Below are 17,076 nucleotides of genomic sequence, written 5' to 3'. Positions count from 1 at the left end.
ATGCGAGTAACAATTGATGGAGTAAATCGCTATGCCACCCCACTACTGTGGAAGAAGAATCTTCCCCCTCTTCGTGCTACACCAGAGGCAGTTTTGGCCCAGCTTCGTGGTACAGAGAAACGACTTGCCAGAGAACCACAGAAGGCAGCTGCCTACTCTCGGGAAATCCAAAAACTGCTGCAGGCTGGCTTCGTCACAGCTGTTGCACCGGAAGAGGCCGCAGTGAGTAACTGTTCGTGGTTTATCCCCCATCACATGGTGCACCACAACGGGAAGGACAGGATAGTGTTCAACTGTTCCTTCACCTACAAGGGTCAGAGCCTGAACGACTGCCTTCTTCCAGGGCCTACACTGGGAGCTAGCCTGTTGGGAGTCCTTCTCAGGTTCAGGGAACACCCAGTCGCCTTCAGCAGTGACATAAAGGGGATGTTCCATCAGGTCCGTCTGCTAGATGAGGACAAACCCTTTCTCTGTTTCCTGTGGCGAGACATGAAGGTAGACGAAAAACCCACCATCTACCAATGGCAGGTGCTTCCCTTTGGGACTACATGCAGTCCGTGCTGCGCCACCTTTGCACTTCAAGATCATGTCCAGAAACACACTGAGCCAGGAGAGGATGCTCGTCTGTCCATAGAACGTAATTTCTATGTTGACAACTGTTTGCAGAGCCTCCCATCAGAAGGCCAAGCCAAGGAGTTGGTGGATCGCCTGCAGTCTCTCCTCTTGGAGGGTGGATTTGAACTACGACAATGGGCTAGCAATGTCCACACGGTCATCAGCCACCTACCAGTTGAATCCCAGTCAGAGGGTAGCGTTCTCTGGCTCTCCCAGGAGTCAGCCGATCCGCAAGAGCGCACTCTAGGACTCGTATGGCACTGTAAGACTGATGCACTCCGGTACAAGCATCAGCAGAGTGTCAGTTCAGAGCCAACAATGCGCAACATTTATCGGCTGCTCGCCCAGCAGTATGATCCTCTCGGGTTTCTTATTCCATATACAACCAGAGCAAAGGTCATCGTGCAACACCTCTGGGACAAGAAAAGAGGATGGGATGATCCTCACTTACCTGAGAATCTGCTCCACGCCTGGCGTTTGTGGGAAAGTGAACTCAGCCAGCTCTCACAGATAACGCTGCCGAGATGCTACACTGACTCACGCTCGGATTGTAGTCACAGCCATCGAAGCCTTCATGTGTTCTGTGATGCCTCTGAGCGTGCCTATGGGTCTGTGGCATATCTACGGACCGACCAAGGAGAAGGAAAGGTCCAGGTGGCTTTCTTGGCTGCGAGGTCGAGAGTTGCACCCAAGAAGCAACTCTCAATTCCAAGGCTAGAGTTGTGTGGAGCCCTTACAGGAGCACAGCTGGCTTCTGTTCTGAAGAAAGAACTGACCCTTGACATCCAAGATGTGGTGTTCTGGACAGACTCGACCACAGTGCTTAACTGGCTCCATTCAGATTCATGCAGATATAAAGTCTTTGTGGGAACCAGAGTTGCAGAGGTACAAGAACTCTCTGCTGCAGCATCTTGGCGGTACGTGGACTCAGGAACCAATCCAGCAGACGATATCACAAGAGGGAAAACTGTGGCTCAGCTTGCTGGTGCGAATCGCTGGAGCCGGGGGCCACCATTTCTTCAGCTGCCACCCAGCCTTTGGCCACAAGCACCGGTGGGAGAAGCTAAGGAGGAAGTGGAGGAGCTGAAGAAGCCAGTGTTCTGTGGTCTGCTTACTGGATCCGCTAGTCCAGCGATACCTGACATCAAACAGTTCAGCACATATGAGGAACTCCTGAAAGCCACTGCTCGAGTGATGCACGGGGCGGCTAATGACACCAGTCACCCTGATGCTGATGACTTTAAAAGGGCAGAGCTGGCCCTGCTTAGACATTCTCAGATGGAGAGCTTCCCGAGAGAATTCACATTACTTAAATCAGAGAAGCTGATTCCATCCAGTAGCAGGCTAATTACCCTCACTCCTGAGTATGACAAGGCTTCTGACTTGATTAGAGTTGGAGGTCGACTCCGCAGATGCGAAGGCCTGAGCCCTGAGGTACTACACCCTGTACTTCTAGAGCCTGCTCACCCAGTTACGAAGCTTCTAATCCAGCGATGTGACAATAAGCTCAACCACCCGGGAGCTGAACGTGTTTTCGCTGAGTTGCGCCGGAAATACTGGATCTTAAGGGGGAGAGAAGCAGTCAGAAGACATCAGCATTACTGTCCCGAATGCAAGAAGTGGAGAGGTCAACCAGAGGTCCCGAAAATGGCAGATTTGCCGCCCTCAAGTTTGAGGCTCTTCCGACCTGCTTTCTATTCGACTGGAATGGACTGCTTCGGCCCTATGCTCATTAAAGTGGGTCGGCGCACAGAAAAGAGGTGGGGCATCCTTTTCAAGTGTCTTACTACTCGAGCAGTTCACCTGGATCTGCTGGTAAACATGGATGTTGACTCCTTCTTGATGTCACTCAGACGGTTCATAGCCCGTAGAGGGAAGCTGTTTGAACTCCGTTCGGACCAGGGTACTAACTTTCGAGGTGCAAGTAAGGAACTACAAGAAGCATTCATCGCCCTAACGCCAGATCTTAGACAGCAACTGGCAGCAGAACAGATCCGATTCTGTTTCAATCCCCCTAGTGCTCCACACTTTGGAGGGTCTTGGGAGAGAGAGGTGCGATCTGTGAAAACCGCTCTGCGCACCACGTTGGGAGCGCAGATAGTGTCAGAGGAAGTGCTGAGGACTGTCCTGCTTGAGGTGGAGAGTATACTCAACTCCAGGCCTTTGGGTTATGTTTCTTCAGACATCGCAGACCCAGATCCCATCACGCCCTACTCTTTGTTGATGGGGCGGCCAGATTGCTCTCTACCCCAAGTGTTCTATCCAGAATCCGAGCTGCTCAGTCGTAAGAGATGGAGACACACTCAAGTCCTGGCTGACCAATTCTGGAAGCACTTCATACGGCATTTTATGCCCACCTTGCAACCACGGCAGAAATGGCACAAGGACACAGACAACATTGCAGTTGGATCTGTGGTTCTCATTGTTGATCAGCAGACCCCACGAGCGCTCTGGCAAGTAGGAACTGTGAAAACTATCCTACCGGGGGCCGATGATCGTGTCAGAGCTGCAGTCGTTCGAGTAAAGGACCGAACTTACACTCGCCCGGTGGCCCGGCTCATCAGGTTGCCTGTTCTACCCCAGGATTCTGCTTAGGTGCAGAGGACATTCCATCAAGGTCAAATTTGTACACCAAATTTGGGGGCGGCTGTACAAAAGGGTTAGGGTTGTGTATGGGATTTACTATGTCCCCTGAATGCACCATCAGGGTGCATGTCCGCAACTTTAGTTCAGAGACAAACGGCAGCCAAACAACGGACAGTGTGTGCGTTCATAAGACCGTAAGTTAATGTTTTACTTCACTCAGTTATGTTGGTGTTCAGCCATGAGTGTATTTGATGACTTACCAGCAGTTTCTGCTTCTGTTTAAGTGACGTTATGTACAAGTGGCAGTTCGCTAGCATAACAGATTTGTTTGCTAATTAGCTTCTAGCAGAGAGATTCGTTGTTATCGTGTTGTTGATTCTGTGCTCTGTGTAACAGATGATAAACCGATGTAAAGTTGCCTTCAGTGCATAGTTGTATGCGGTGTGTTAATGCATAATGTCTGACTTTAAGTTTATGTAACCAGGCTGAAGTATAATGTCAGCTTATTTAGCTATATACTGTACTTGAGTACACCTCAGTTGTATCTTTATGTTTATTATGTAATCTGATTCCTAATTGATTGTATTATTATGCTTTGTCTGCAGAAACCACACACACACACACACACACACACACACACACACACACACACACACACACACACTCTCGCCCAGCTGCGGGCACATTCTCAATTGAAAATACAAAGAATGACAACTTTATTCCTGGACTCTGCCTGTTTGTTCCTCTCACATCTGAACATTTGCAAGTGTCCTGACCCGACACTCTGAAGTGATTGCTGCCAGCTCAGATTTCTTTAACCCTTCTGAACAATAAGCTTTATCAAGGTTTGGTTAAATCACGTCAAAGACTTGGGCAACAAATCTGAAGAAACCGGTTCCTATTAATTACTGCTGATGCAATCTGGCCCAGATAACATTACTTGAGAGTGTACATGTGCTCTACTGGTGAGTGAATGAAAGGAAAGCAATGAAGACAGCACAGACTGAGCTCCAAAGAATTTCACTTTATTTTTAGATTCAGCATGTTCGCTATAAGAAAACCTTGGAATTTACACAGATGATATGTACACAGGTTTAGCTTCAGTGATTTTGTAGTCTTGCATGCGTCAGACCAGTTTTAAATACAAAAAAACCAGATTATGTACATGAATTGTGAATTCTCTCGGCAGTGTAGCATTTAGACATAACTCACTATTTCACTGTTTTCTCCTAACGAGACGACACTTGTGAGACGTTAAATCATGGCGAGCGTAACCAATTAAACCAATAACAGATACTTAGGCACGGCAATGGATTTATCACATACAAAATTACAAAATAAAAATCAGCACCACTGTCTTTTCGTGTATGCATATGAATTCTACATATTGCAAGCTGTTCAGTAAGTATGCAGCAGACTTTCCCATTATTCCAAAACATCCTGTACATTGCTGTTCTATAGAAACACATAAACCTGCCCCCAGGCCTAATAAGAAACATTAAAAAAAAAAACAAAAAAAAAAACAGCGGATGGATCAGTTGCTGAGGTAACACAATGTTCACTAATGATGAGAGACATTCATCAAGCAATAGTTACAGAAAGAGACATTTTCACACTTCCAAACAGTGCAAAAAAGATCACGTTCACCTTTGTTAACACCTGCCTCTGAACACTATTCATATATGTCAAGATGCTTGCCCTGAAGAAATCCCTGCTAAAGTATTGGAGATTAGAGTCCTTAAGGTAGGGCCAAGCTAAAGGGCTAGAGGGATCGTGCGCTTCTTTCTCTAATCTTATGTTGCAGTGTCCTCTTTGTGTTCTTTACTCCTCTAACAAAAAGATACTGAACGATAAAGTGGAAATTTCACAAGAAAACTCGTATGTTGTTAGCCCACCGAAGCCTTATCTTTGGTTGAACTTGAGAAACTGTCAGAACAAGGATTACTTCATGGGCAGTACAAACAGGGGCGCAGATTACAACACACAGATTTACTTTCGAGACTTTTAAATAAAGATTTACTAACAACCGCTACACATACAATGTCACAGAACTGAATTCAGTCAAAATGAAAATCCATACACTGGGTACAGATGGGGGGGTTTAAGCTTCCGTCAAATGTCAGAAAATATCACATCTCTTTTGCAAATACCGAGGTGTAAATATGCTTTGCAGAAACACTTCGATGACAAGATGAATGAAAATGTAATGTGCCGTGTCTTTGCAGGGGCGCGAGCAGTGCGGTGATGACATAAGTATATTGCAGAAAGAGATAACAGAGGTCAAGCTGCTGCTCTCCCTTGCTTTCTACAACAACTTACAGAAGTTACACGCATCGTTAGAGTCCAACACCAGTTCAATTCAGCCTAAATCTGTACCACTTAAAACACCACTGAGGTTTTGTGTCCAATTGGATTTATTATAATTGCAGCCCTTAGGAAATGAGACACACCTGTTAATACAATATGTGTTACTATGGATATTAGAAATAGAAAAATACACAAGGGATAAGGCCTGCCTTGTGCTAATCTTGAGGACAAAGAACTCTGAGGGTGTGTGAGTGTTTTTTTCCAACTGGATTTATATGAAAGCGGTTTTTTCCACAAGGTGTGGTGAAAATTTAATTTGCTATTACTGAATATTTTATGACTTGTAGATGCACATATATTAGCAGAGGGTATTACTTGTATCACGTGGTTTAACCTCTTCTCCCCGCAGGAGAGAAAATTATCCTCTGTTTATATTCCTTCACCTGTATGAGTCACTATTATCTGAAGATCTCAGTCGAATTCCATGGAAACCACATCAGTAACCGGATAATAATGATTAAAGCCACAAAACATTGTCTATGCGGTGAGATATTCAACACACTATGTGTCCCAGTCCCAGGCAGTCTTCACGAGTGACAAAATCATGAAAATGTATTCTAGTTTGTTTACAAAATTCTATTTTTCCTTTCACTTTTCACACAAAGGACCTCAAATTTGAGAGCAACTGCATTATTTAAAACAACAGAATATGTGCAGCAATTTAAAAGACAGAGATGAGGCAACACATTCTTAGCTAAAGTTCTGCACCATTGTTAATATTTGTAACAGTATCTATAGGTAAGGTAAGTTCAGGTATCAAGTTATTCTTATTGTTTAAAGATAAGAAGTTAGAAAGCTACCATCAGATATACCCAAAAAGCTCCTGTCAGGCTACCACAGTGTAATATTATTATTTTACGTATTATTTTTTCAGTTGTTACATTTGATTGTGTTTCAGAATAAAGGATTCTGCACGGCAATACATTTGGTGAATGCATACAGTAGATACTTTAAAAGAGAGCTCACTGACTGCTGCTTGCTTTGCTTGTTAACTAGAGCCCTGCAGGAAAAAGAACAACTACCACATTCCAAATGACACACCAGGAAACATCACCCAGTGACCAACAGTACAGTCATTCATAAAGACTCAAAGTTATCTGCATAAGTAAAATGTTTGACCTGAGATTCTGTGATGGTTTATGCATATTTTACACTCAAGGTCTGATAAACTGGAAGCTTAATTTTTATCTGTGTGATATCTGTTCTCTGGAACATGACGCCATAGCATCAATAGGGGGGAAAATACAGGCTATTCAGAGGAAGCAGAGGTTCTCATGAACACCATTCAAATTCAGACACTGGGGTTATTAACGTGAGGTGAAAAGCAGTAACATGGAAACCAAGAATTTGGCACACACGCTCGTATCCTGGAATCAAACCAGAAGTGCAAGTCTCTATACTTCCTTTCATGAAGTTTGACCACTGCATCTGAGCAAATTCTCCACAAGTAAGATGGCCAATCGGAGATGCAGCTCATCGGCATAGAAGCAGTTTAAGTTAACAACAACATAAATTATCCTGTACAGAGAAGTTAACCTACAAGTGAACAAATAAATAAATAAAGCTATCCCTCCTCTGAGGCACAGTAGTTCTACATGTTCTGCTCCAGTCTCAAATGTTTTTTCACATTAGTTTTTAGCCTTTGGCTCGTTAAGCTAGTAAAGCTAAGACTCACCAAAAAAGGACAGGTTTGTGATCCGCCACATATTCACCAGACATCACTCTGCTCTAACCACCCTGTCAACTTGTTTCTGTGGTAAAAAGAGAGACCTTGTTAAAACACGAGACTGCCATAGCTGCGCTATCAAAGACTTCTCTGTCAGAAGTAATTTAACTGGTGTCATATCAGCATGCAAATTTAGAATCAATTAGCCTTCAGTGAAGTCTGTGGCTGTTGGCTGCATGAAAGCTATTGTGTGAGAATGGTGTGAACTAGGTCATCATACTTTGTTTCCAATGGCTGCGAGTGAAGAAACCCGAAGTTAGTGAAGTCAGTTACCGATCATTAACCAAGTTTTCTCTTTGTTTGTTCTGTCAGATTAGGGAACTGGGTATCCTGGCCCTATGAAGTGGTTAGGGATGTCGCGTTAGCCCATATTTAGTAGATCGTGTAGTCTTTTGCCAGTAATCTATTTAATGCAAATCCAATCATTAACCTCACTTTAGGTTTTAATTAAAACTGTGTTTTAAACACAGAGTGTATACACAGTCATTGTAAAATGACAGTACAACCCCTGTGTTGTACTAAGGTTTTGCACATTAGGACAAAATATATTAAATCTGTCCATCGCAGGTCTTAAAATGAGGTAAGCACATCTGGAGATGAACAATAACAGATAACATGATACACCATATCATTATTTATTTAACAAAAAGTAAGCCTTAATGTAGCAGAAGTAAGTCCTTGCTTATTATTCCTAAGCTCCTCTATAAAAGCAGATGCTTTGACAGTTTTCTGGTCTGGAGCACTCAGGTATGAACTGGTTCAATGCCAAGGAGACATCACCAAAGTGACAACAACTTTATGCCGCATATAAAGTTTGTTTAGAAGGCTTGCCAGAGGAAGCCCTCTGCTTTTAAAAGACCATGGCGGACAGCTTAGGTTTGCAAAGTTACATGTGTGCAACCCACAAGACTTCTTGAATGATGCCCTTTGAACAGATGAGACTAAAGTGGACCACATTTGGCAAAAAGAAAATACGATAAGATAAGATTAACTCAAATGTATCATACCTTAAACTGTTAAAAAGCACGGTGGAAGAGGAGTGATGACTTGGGCTTGTTTTGTTTGTATACCAAAGTACTCTAGAGTCAATTATGTGAGGTCACCTGTCCGACAGCTAAAGCTTGGCCAAAACCGGGTCATGCAACAGTAAGTGAATCTACAACAGAAATCCCAGACCTCAACCTGACTGAAATCCTGTGGCGTGTAAAGAAGAGTGGGCCAGAATTCCAAAGTGCCTCTGCACTCTGGCGTCCTTTTTGTTAAATAACATTGTATTATGTCATGTATTAATATGTCCTTAGGGTTATTTAACCCTGGAGAACCCATGGGGTCAAATTTGACCCCATGGGTTCCCTAGTAAACCCATGGGGTCGGATCTGACCCCATGGGTTCTCCAGGGTTAAGTTTTAGACCTGAAAAGAACTATACTTTTAAAATTACATCCTGGTATGATCCTGCTAACCATAGAAATGATAGATGATGAACTTCTTTTTAGCCATGGCTGCAAATCATGGTCTGAGAAATAAAGTTTAAAAATGTGTTTATATAAAAATAAAGAAAATTATTCTTCAGATCTCTTGATTAGTTTATGGTTTCAATTTCTGGTTTGTGTTTTGTCTGTTTTTGTCGTGTGTTTTCTCATGTGGCAGTGAACTGAACTCTCAGATCCACCATATGGAACAGATTAGTGCCAAAGTTAAAAGCTTTTAGTCATTTTCCATTTGCTGGAAAACATTAGATTAACATCTTCAGTTGCATGTGGGCAGATAGTGAGGACAGAGACACACAAATCAAAAATGTACACAGTTAAAACAAGTAAATAAATAGATAAATAATAGAATTTCCCTGAAATAAAGTGTATTAGAAACCACACTAAACAGGATGGCTTAGTGGGAAAATAAGACCATACCGTGCGTGGGAAGTTTGTAAGGGCACCCTGAACCATTTTCGGATCCAGGCACCCATCAGTCAGCCGTTCACAAACAATATTCACATAGAATATAAACAATACGGCAGATCTGTGCTGCTAATTTCACATAACTGGCAAGCATTAACTGGAAACAGCTGGAAGCAAAGTATCAAAAGCTTCAGAAAAGGTAAAATCGAGAATGGCCTAGAGTTTAAAAAAAAAAAACGCGGTGAAAAAATGCTACAGTACAAAACAAGATATCATGCTTTTGGCAAAAGCCAAGTTCGTATTATCACAGTGGTCAAATGTCAAGTCCCCTGGTGCATGCAGATGTGATTTATGGTCGAAAGGTGTTGAAACTGCACCAGAAAAACAGGCGGAAAGTCCTCTGTCTGCATGATAATAACATTAAATTCATTCCTAGATTACACCGGCTTTCAAAAAGCACTGTCTAAATGCATTACAAAAACAAAACAATTGATGAATCAGGCTTAGCTGCTCAAAACAGGATATCATCCTTGCATGCCTGATGAAGACTGTGTAAAACCATGAAAACAAAAATCAAGAAAAAATTCACTGAGAAAATAAATTTAACAAGTAAGAAGAGCAACTCAAGTGTAAGGACCCAATAAGGTCCCTCAGTACAGGCAGCCTAGTCCTTTCCAGTGAAAGAGTGAGTTATGTGTCTGTCATTTCCTCACTTCCACTTGGTCAGTGCTGACACTCGCAGACTCAGTGACTAGAAAGAAGGACGCACAAACCTTTAATGTCTTAGATTCATCGTCGTGTGTGCCTCTTCTGCAAGTTTTAGCTCAGCACCTTAGAAAACACACATCCAGGATGACCCCAGTAATAGGAACAGCATAAGAGTGAAAATGTGATGGAAGAGAGGTAAGTGGTAGCTGACATCATATGAAGAGACAGAAGCATTTAGACATCTTGTCTCCTGTTTCAGTCAGGCAAAAGTCAACTCCAAAAGACCCATGGGGCCACTGTGTCCTCGCCCCACTGGGATCTCTGGTCCCTGGTAATGAGGAAGAAGGTTTGGGCTTGGTAGAGAGGTGATCCTGCACGAGTGCAGGTCTGATGCAAAACTGAGGCTCGTGTCAAACAGTCGAGAGCTGCGTGGGCTTAGAAGTGGGGAGATCCAGCAGAGCCTGCACAGTCACACCCACTTTCACTAGGCCACGTTCTTCTAGGATGTGATGTGGCAGACACAGCTTGTCCTGAGTCAACAGAGAGATGTCTTTTTGTTAATTTTTCTCAGAGAAAAATAAAAAAAGAAAGGTGGGGTTTTCAGACAGTATTTAACTGTTATAAGCTTTTCTGACAGGCAGATTTGACCAGAGACAAATAGAATATATTTGTCTTTCATTATTTATGACAGCAATTCTTCATTTGGAGAAGGATCAAGGATAAAGGCAAAAACCAGACCAGTGAGTATGCATGATATAACTTGCAGAAACTGTATGGAACTTGTGCTTCAGAGCCCAACGGTGGATATCACCATGGAAGGTAATAAATCTTCACAGAATATATTGCAAAATAAATACAGGTTAAGTGGTGTTTGAAGTGAAGCGTGTATGAAATGCCTGAATGGTTAAATGGTTAATGTTAGTACCTGTGGGACACCCAGCTTCTTACAGGCATCCAAGAAGTTTTCCACATTTCTCCGGCATTTGGCCATGCTAAGCTTTGGCTGGAAGCCCAAATATCAATCATTTTAGTTAATTAAACTCACAGCGGAACAAAATCCACATAGCTAAGCAGACAAAAATTTTATAACCAATAAATTCATGAGAATTTCTAACTCTTGGCATTAACAATTTTTAAAAAAAAGACTCATTTTGAAGATGGGGTGTTCTCACCACTGCAGGAGATGGTACATGGATGCTGGCAACAGACCGAGGACAGATATGATTAGCTAAATGGCAAAGGACAACTCCGTCCATTAGAGCTGCTCCAACATCATCCGGAAGCAACACCTTGAGCCTGGACTCAATGTTCTGCAAACACACACACACAAAACGCACTAAGAGTAGAAAAGGTGTTTAATTTATTAACATTGAATCAATTACTCACAGCGGGTTCTCCATCCTCTCGCTTTCATTTCATTCTGTTAGTTTTAATTACTGTATTTAGCCAAACAGCTTCTTTGGACCAAAGGTTCACGAGAGTGTAATCAGTTAATGATCTGAGGTAAGTGCCTGAGAATTCTCAGGAGGAATAACATCACACAGAGACTGCTGGTGTCCTTCTACAGAGCCACCATTGAGAGTGTTCTAACTTACTGCATATGCATCTGGTACACTAGCTGCACAGGGGCTCAGAGGAAAGCACTCCAAGGGATCATTAACACCGCCCAAAAGATCACTGGCTGCCCTCTCCCCACACTGGAAGTTCTACACAACGCCCACTGTTTTAAAAAGGCCCAAAACATCATAAAAGACACCTCACATCCTGGCCACTCCCTGTTCGAACTGTTGCCCTCAGGCAGACGGTACAGGGCAATCAGAGCAAGGACTAATAGACTCAAACACAGCTGTTATCCAACTGCAATAACACATCTGAATACTACAAAAAAATGTCCATCACGCCACTCTTGTGTTAATCTATGCACGGTCTGAAGCATGTGTGTGGGAATGTATGTGAATGTTTTACTGTTATATCTTATTAGTATTTTAAGTATTCTATCTATTTTATTTATTGAACTTTATTGTTTTATTTATATTTTGATATTGCTAGGGATGATGCAATGATCGGGGACCATTCTTAATTTCGTTGTTCTCATGACAATGACAATAAAGTTTCTGATTCTGATTCTGATTCTGTAAGTGCCTGGGTGTGTACCACACGCAGCTTAATGAAAGTTAAGCAACTCTGAAAGATCATATTAAATCCTCCTTTTAATACTTGCTATCTACTAAGCTATATTATTTTTGCTTCCAGTACACCTGAGCATGTGCGTTCTGATAATCACTCCCTGTTAATCAGATGATCTGCAGAGTGTTATTTATGTCTTTATTAAATATCTCCCACATAACCAATTTGTTTGTTTTTGTATGAATGGGTGGGTTAGTACTGCTGCCAGAGAAGAGAGTTGGACAAAATCCAACAAATACTTCTTGGTATTCTTGGTTTATCTATTTGCTGTGAGTCAGGAGTGACAGAAGAATTAGATACTTGCCTCAGGTGGGAAATCAGAAGGAAAGTTACTGTTTATCATTGCAATATATCCAAAGCAGTTGAAGAAACTGGTAATGTTATTGAAGTCAATTGTCTACCATTGAATGTTTTTGTGCATGCTTTCGAACGTGTTTTTGATTTCCCATGAAGTTCATGAATAAGGCACTGTTCTGCTCCTGTGGTGTGATGCTTTGCTTTCTGTAACTTTTCTGAAGTCCATCTGTTTCCGTTTGACCTTTTGCTTGGACTGGAAAGCATTTCTAACCAGCGATGACAATGATTATGTTTTTAGAAATGAAAGTTCTCTTGGCTGCCCAAACAGTGAACTGCTCTGTCCACAGTCTAATTTAAGCTTTCACCCCAGCACGGACAAGCACACCCTGAAATGTCACTTCAGTCAGAGAAGAAGAAGCCACTTGTATGGGTTGAATCCAGCCGTGGAAACTGTTTCTTTCACTTATACAGGCGTCTCCATTAGGACAAATGACCACCTGGCTTAATTTTCAAATATTAGAATTTAAATACTTCCCTTATAACCAAACACGGAAGCTAATACCCAACACCAACATGTAAATCCAAGGGACATAATAAAATAAAGACAGGCTGTGTACTCTGTACTAGACTGTTAGGTAAGATCACAAACCCTTGCCAGAAAACAGGAATCTAACCGCATTACAAAGCAACTCTGGACAAGATTCAAGAACAAAACCTGAATTATTTATTGACCCATAACCTGGAGCTGATTGTCTCAGACTCCAAGACCGCCTACAAACACACGTTTCAACCACCCTGAAGGAGTAAACGGCACTTTGACAAAGACACTTCTGGTGAATCAAACACACTATTTGTTTATTGATACATTTCAGGTCAATCAGAAATTAATTAAAAGTACATTTCTGATTAGACTCTATGTGTTTATTATAATTTTCCCAGTAGTTTAGATCTATATGTGTAAATTGTGTATGAGCTCCTATCAATTAGGTGGAAGGTGTGACACTGCTCTATAAAATTATCCAAAGCTCTTCCATGTGTGGAAAAATGCCATCACTCCTGCTTAACAGACCACTGCCTGAGTTCAGAAGGCTCTTGCCTCAGATTAATCAGCCCTTCCTTACCATGGCTACATTGCTACAGCACGCAAAAACACTTCCAGTAACCTTCAGCTGTTATCAAAAAATTCCACCCACTGCAAAAATCCCAGTCAATTTTAAAATACCAACCAAGTTAGCAATTGCTGTCAGGTGGCTGTCTTCTTCTCTGCTTAATGTTCCCACTTATTCAAGTCATTTCATCTGCCTTCAATTTTTTATTCTCATCATCTGATCATTAACGAACAGATCAAATGTATCGTAGCTCGCGTCCTGAGACCACTTTGCTTCCGCAACTTTTCTTGGAAACGAGGCGAGAATCCTCTCGCTGACAACATCTTTAAAAAGAGGTTCACCTCAATGCTATGATGGCCTAACACCCAGTAGAGCCAGGCACGGGAACACTCCGAGTCTAAGGAGTGCTGTTTTTCTCAAAGTAATGTCTGTTCTTTTTCCATAACGGAAAGTGTCACCTACGCCTACTTTGTTTTCCTTTTGTTAAGGACTTTCATCTCAGTTTTGGAACACCCTTTTACTTTGTGCCCTTGTTTATTTTTTTTCTCCTTTTGTAAAGATGTTTTGGCAGGTTTGACAAAGAGTTCTTTTGTCTCGGGCAAACCTTATTTGGCAAAATGGTATGTAAGCGTCAGGTATTGTATAAAACATCTGTCGGTGTGTGATGCTATCACAAGTATGCTGTGCTGCGCTTCTTTTACCGGCCTGTATTTCTGTGACAAGTGATGACAGGTTGTTTTCTTCCCCCCTGTCATCTCATCACCTCATGAACCTGGCCTGATTAAGAAAATGAAAGCATTATTTTTCTTTAGCCTCTCCTGTAGAGACTTTGCATCTCTAATGCTTTTCATTAGAATTAGACTAGCCAGTCATTTTGATGTGTTTTGCTCTCTTCTAATGTTTATTATCATGCCAACGACACTGTGCATGCTTCGCATATTTTAGGTGTGTCTGACATTCTCCAACATGCTGACTGTTGGTTACACCTCTGGTTCTGTACAGATGGTTTGCAAGCAAATACGTTACTTCACTTTAGCACCATGGGACGCAGCAGGTTGCACGGGCATGTGTGCAACTACTAAACCACAATGTTAACCTGATCATTCGCTTTCCCCTGATACTTTCTTTGTCCCTTTCTTGCAGGGCTGCTTGAAAATGGCAAAAGTAAATAGGCAAACACATGCCACAGCTTGGCATTGAATGCCTCGTTAGCTGCAAGGATTCTCTGAGCTACATGTGAGTTGTACCTCTTGGGGTTTGTGCAGAATCTCTGATCATTGCTCAGTGTGACTTTGGGACCTTGTCCCATCATGTGTTAGAATGCCCGAATACTCCAGGCGAGAAGAATGCCAAAACGTTGACTTTCATTGAGGTGCTCAAATTTGGTGATGATGAATTAATCAAGTGCATTTGGTTAGCAGAACCCAGCTGCACACCTTCTTAATTCCTGTGGGAACAGTAAGAGTGTACTTACAAAGCCAGTTCGGAAAAATTGGAGACACTGTTTAAAACGTAAATCAAAAGATAATGCAATGATTTGCAGATCTCATAAACCTGTATTTTGTTCACAATGGAAGAAAAATATCAAACATTTAAATTGAGGCCCTTTACTATTTTATGAAAGATATTTTTTATTGAAGATTTAGAGCAGGGGTCCCCAACTCCAGGCCGGTGTCCTGCAGGTTTTAGATCTCACCCTGGGTTAACACACCTGAATCACATGATTAGTTCATTACCAGGCCTCTGGAAAACTGCAAGACATGTTGAGGAGGTAATTTAGCCATTTGAATCAGCTGTGTTGGATCACGGACACATTTGAAAACTGCAGGACATCAGCCCTCAAGGCCTGGAGTTGGGGACCCCTGATTTAGAGAATCTGGAGACATTTTTTTGCGCAGGCCAAAAGTCTGTACTGGATGTTGTTGATCTACATGCCCTCTGGTGGCACTCCATTTAAAACAGGCATGATTCTCTCATGGAAATCACTGAAGGGGCTCACGAATGCTTTCTAAAATTAACATCTGTGAACACAGTTTGCCATGCCACATCCACAAAAGCAGGTTAAAGCTCTATTATGCAAAGAACCGAAGCTCATTGGTTGAGGCAAAGTGGAGAAAATGTTCCGTGGTCGCACAAATCAACATTAGAAATTCTTTTCGGAAAACATGGATGCCACATTTTGTGGATGAAACAGGAGAGGGATGATGTGGGATTTTATTAGTGTTCAGTTAAGAAAACCTCCATCTCTGATGACAGCTTACACTTTTGGAAAGGCACCATCAGTGCTGAAAGATATACAGGCTTCAGAGCAACATACGCTCACTTCCAGATAACATATTTTTCTTTGTTTTTAACTTGCATATTTCAACAAGACAGTGCCAAATCACATACTGCATCTACTACAATCTGGGTGCTGAGTTGGCCTGCCTGGAGTCCAGCATTTGATGACCCAGGACTGTTGAGCAGCTTGAGTCCACTATTAGATAAGAACAGGAAAACATTCCCCTCCCAAAAGTCCTGCTGTTAAAAAAAGAAGAGCAGATGCTGCACAATGACAAACATGGCTCTGTCCCAACTTTGTTGACATGTGTTGCTCCCATTTAATTCAAAATGACAATTTTTTCTTCTTAAAATGATGTCGTGTCGCAGTTTAAACATTGTTTAACTGTCGTTTTCTGTGTTCTGTTGTGAATAAAATGTGGATTTATGAGTTTTGCAAATCACTGCATTCTGTTTTTATTTAAATTTCACACATCCTCCCAACTATGTTGGAATTAGTAGGTTGTAGGTCCAGCTAGGCATGCCCAGCCCACCCTGATTCCTAAATTATTTTTATAAGCAAAAACAAAAGTGTTTCAGCCCTCCACACCCATCCCTCCGTCGCTATAGCCCCAGCATAAATAGATGAGTCAATTTAGACTCAGCGTGTTTCTTAATTCCTTGGAAACCAAGTGAAGTCATGATGAATCTGTATTCCTAAGCAGGAAGGCTGGATAAGAAGCAATTGTCTAGCTCGAAGGCGTAAACACTGAAACAAAAGCAGGATCTATTGAGCTTTGGCCTCTGTATGACTCCATGACTCGTACAAACGCAAAGGCATAAATAAGCTGCAAGGCATCTGACCTGTCGTAACAGTCCTATCTGCTCCATTTCCTCTCTCAAGTGCTCCATCTTCCTTCTCATCGTGAAGCTCGGGTCTGTAGAGCTGATCTCCTGATGGCTTCCTCTGGTGAAGGCTAAAATTACAGATGGGGGTAACAATCCAAAGAACACACAAAGGAAATAAGAAGAACAGAAAAAAAAAGACCGGTACCGGTCCGTGAGTCGTTTGGTACCGTGCCGCGAGAGTTGAGGCTCAGGTGTGAAATGTGTAGTTTTCAGGGTTTTTATCGGTTTTCAGCGTTATTTTGTTATCGTTTTTATCGTTAACTCGGTTTTCCTGGGTCTTTTCACGTGTGTTATGAATAAATTTCCTTTTTTTCGGTACCGGTACTAGTTTTATTTTGTTGTATTTATCCGCGACACCTTAAAGGCCGGTCCGTGAAAATATTGTCGGGCATAAACCGGTCCGTGGCGCAAAAAAG

General features: G+C 42.1%; 1 protein-coding gene across 3 annotated transcripts in view; it reads right to left on the bottom strand.

The window, feature by feature from the left end:
* Positions 1–10,196: 10,196 nt before the first annotated feature.
* lrch2 (leucine-rich repeats and calponin homology (CH) domain containing 2) overlaps positions 10,197–17,076 on the bottom strand; it is a 29,707-nt gene continuing 22,827 nt past the window's right edge. For all 3 annotated transcript variants that reach the window (XM_085363667.1, XM_085363666.1, XM_085363668.1), the window contains 4 exons: positions 16,616–16,728; positions 11,072–11,209; positions 10,825–10,902; positions 10,197–10,429 (listed from right to left, as the gene is read on the bottom strand). In XM_085363667.1, the coding sequence (XP_085219793.1) occupies positions 10,310–10,429; positions 10,825–10,902; positions 11,072–11,209; positions 16,616–16,728 (449 nt within the window). In that variant the 3' untranslated portion in view covers positions 10,197–10,309. The remainder of the gene's footprint in view (positions 10,430–10,824; positions 10,903–11,071; positions 11,210–16,615; positions 16,729–17,076) is intronic.

The sequence above is a fragment of the Diplotaxodon limnothrissa genome, linkage group LG10 (assembly GCF_057381915.1).
Source record: "Diplotaxodon limnothrissa isolate DT_005_m linkage group LG10, D_limnothrissa_male_GT1.1, whole genome shotgun sequence".
In the NCBI taxonomy this organism is placed as follows: Eukaryota; Metazoa; Chordata; class Actinopteri; order Cichliformes; family Cichlidae; genus Diplotaxodon; species Diplotaxodon limnothrissa.
Note: the sequence above shows the minus strand (reverse complement) of the source record. Positions and strands in the feature narration are given on the sequence as shown.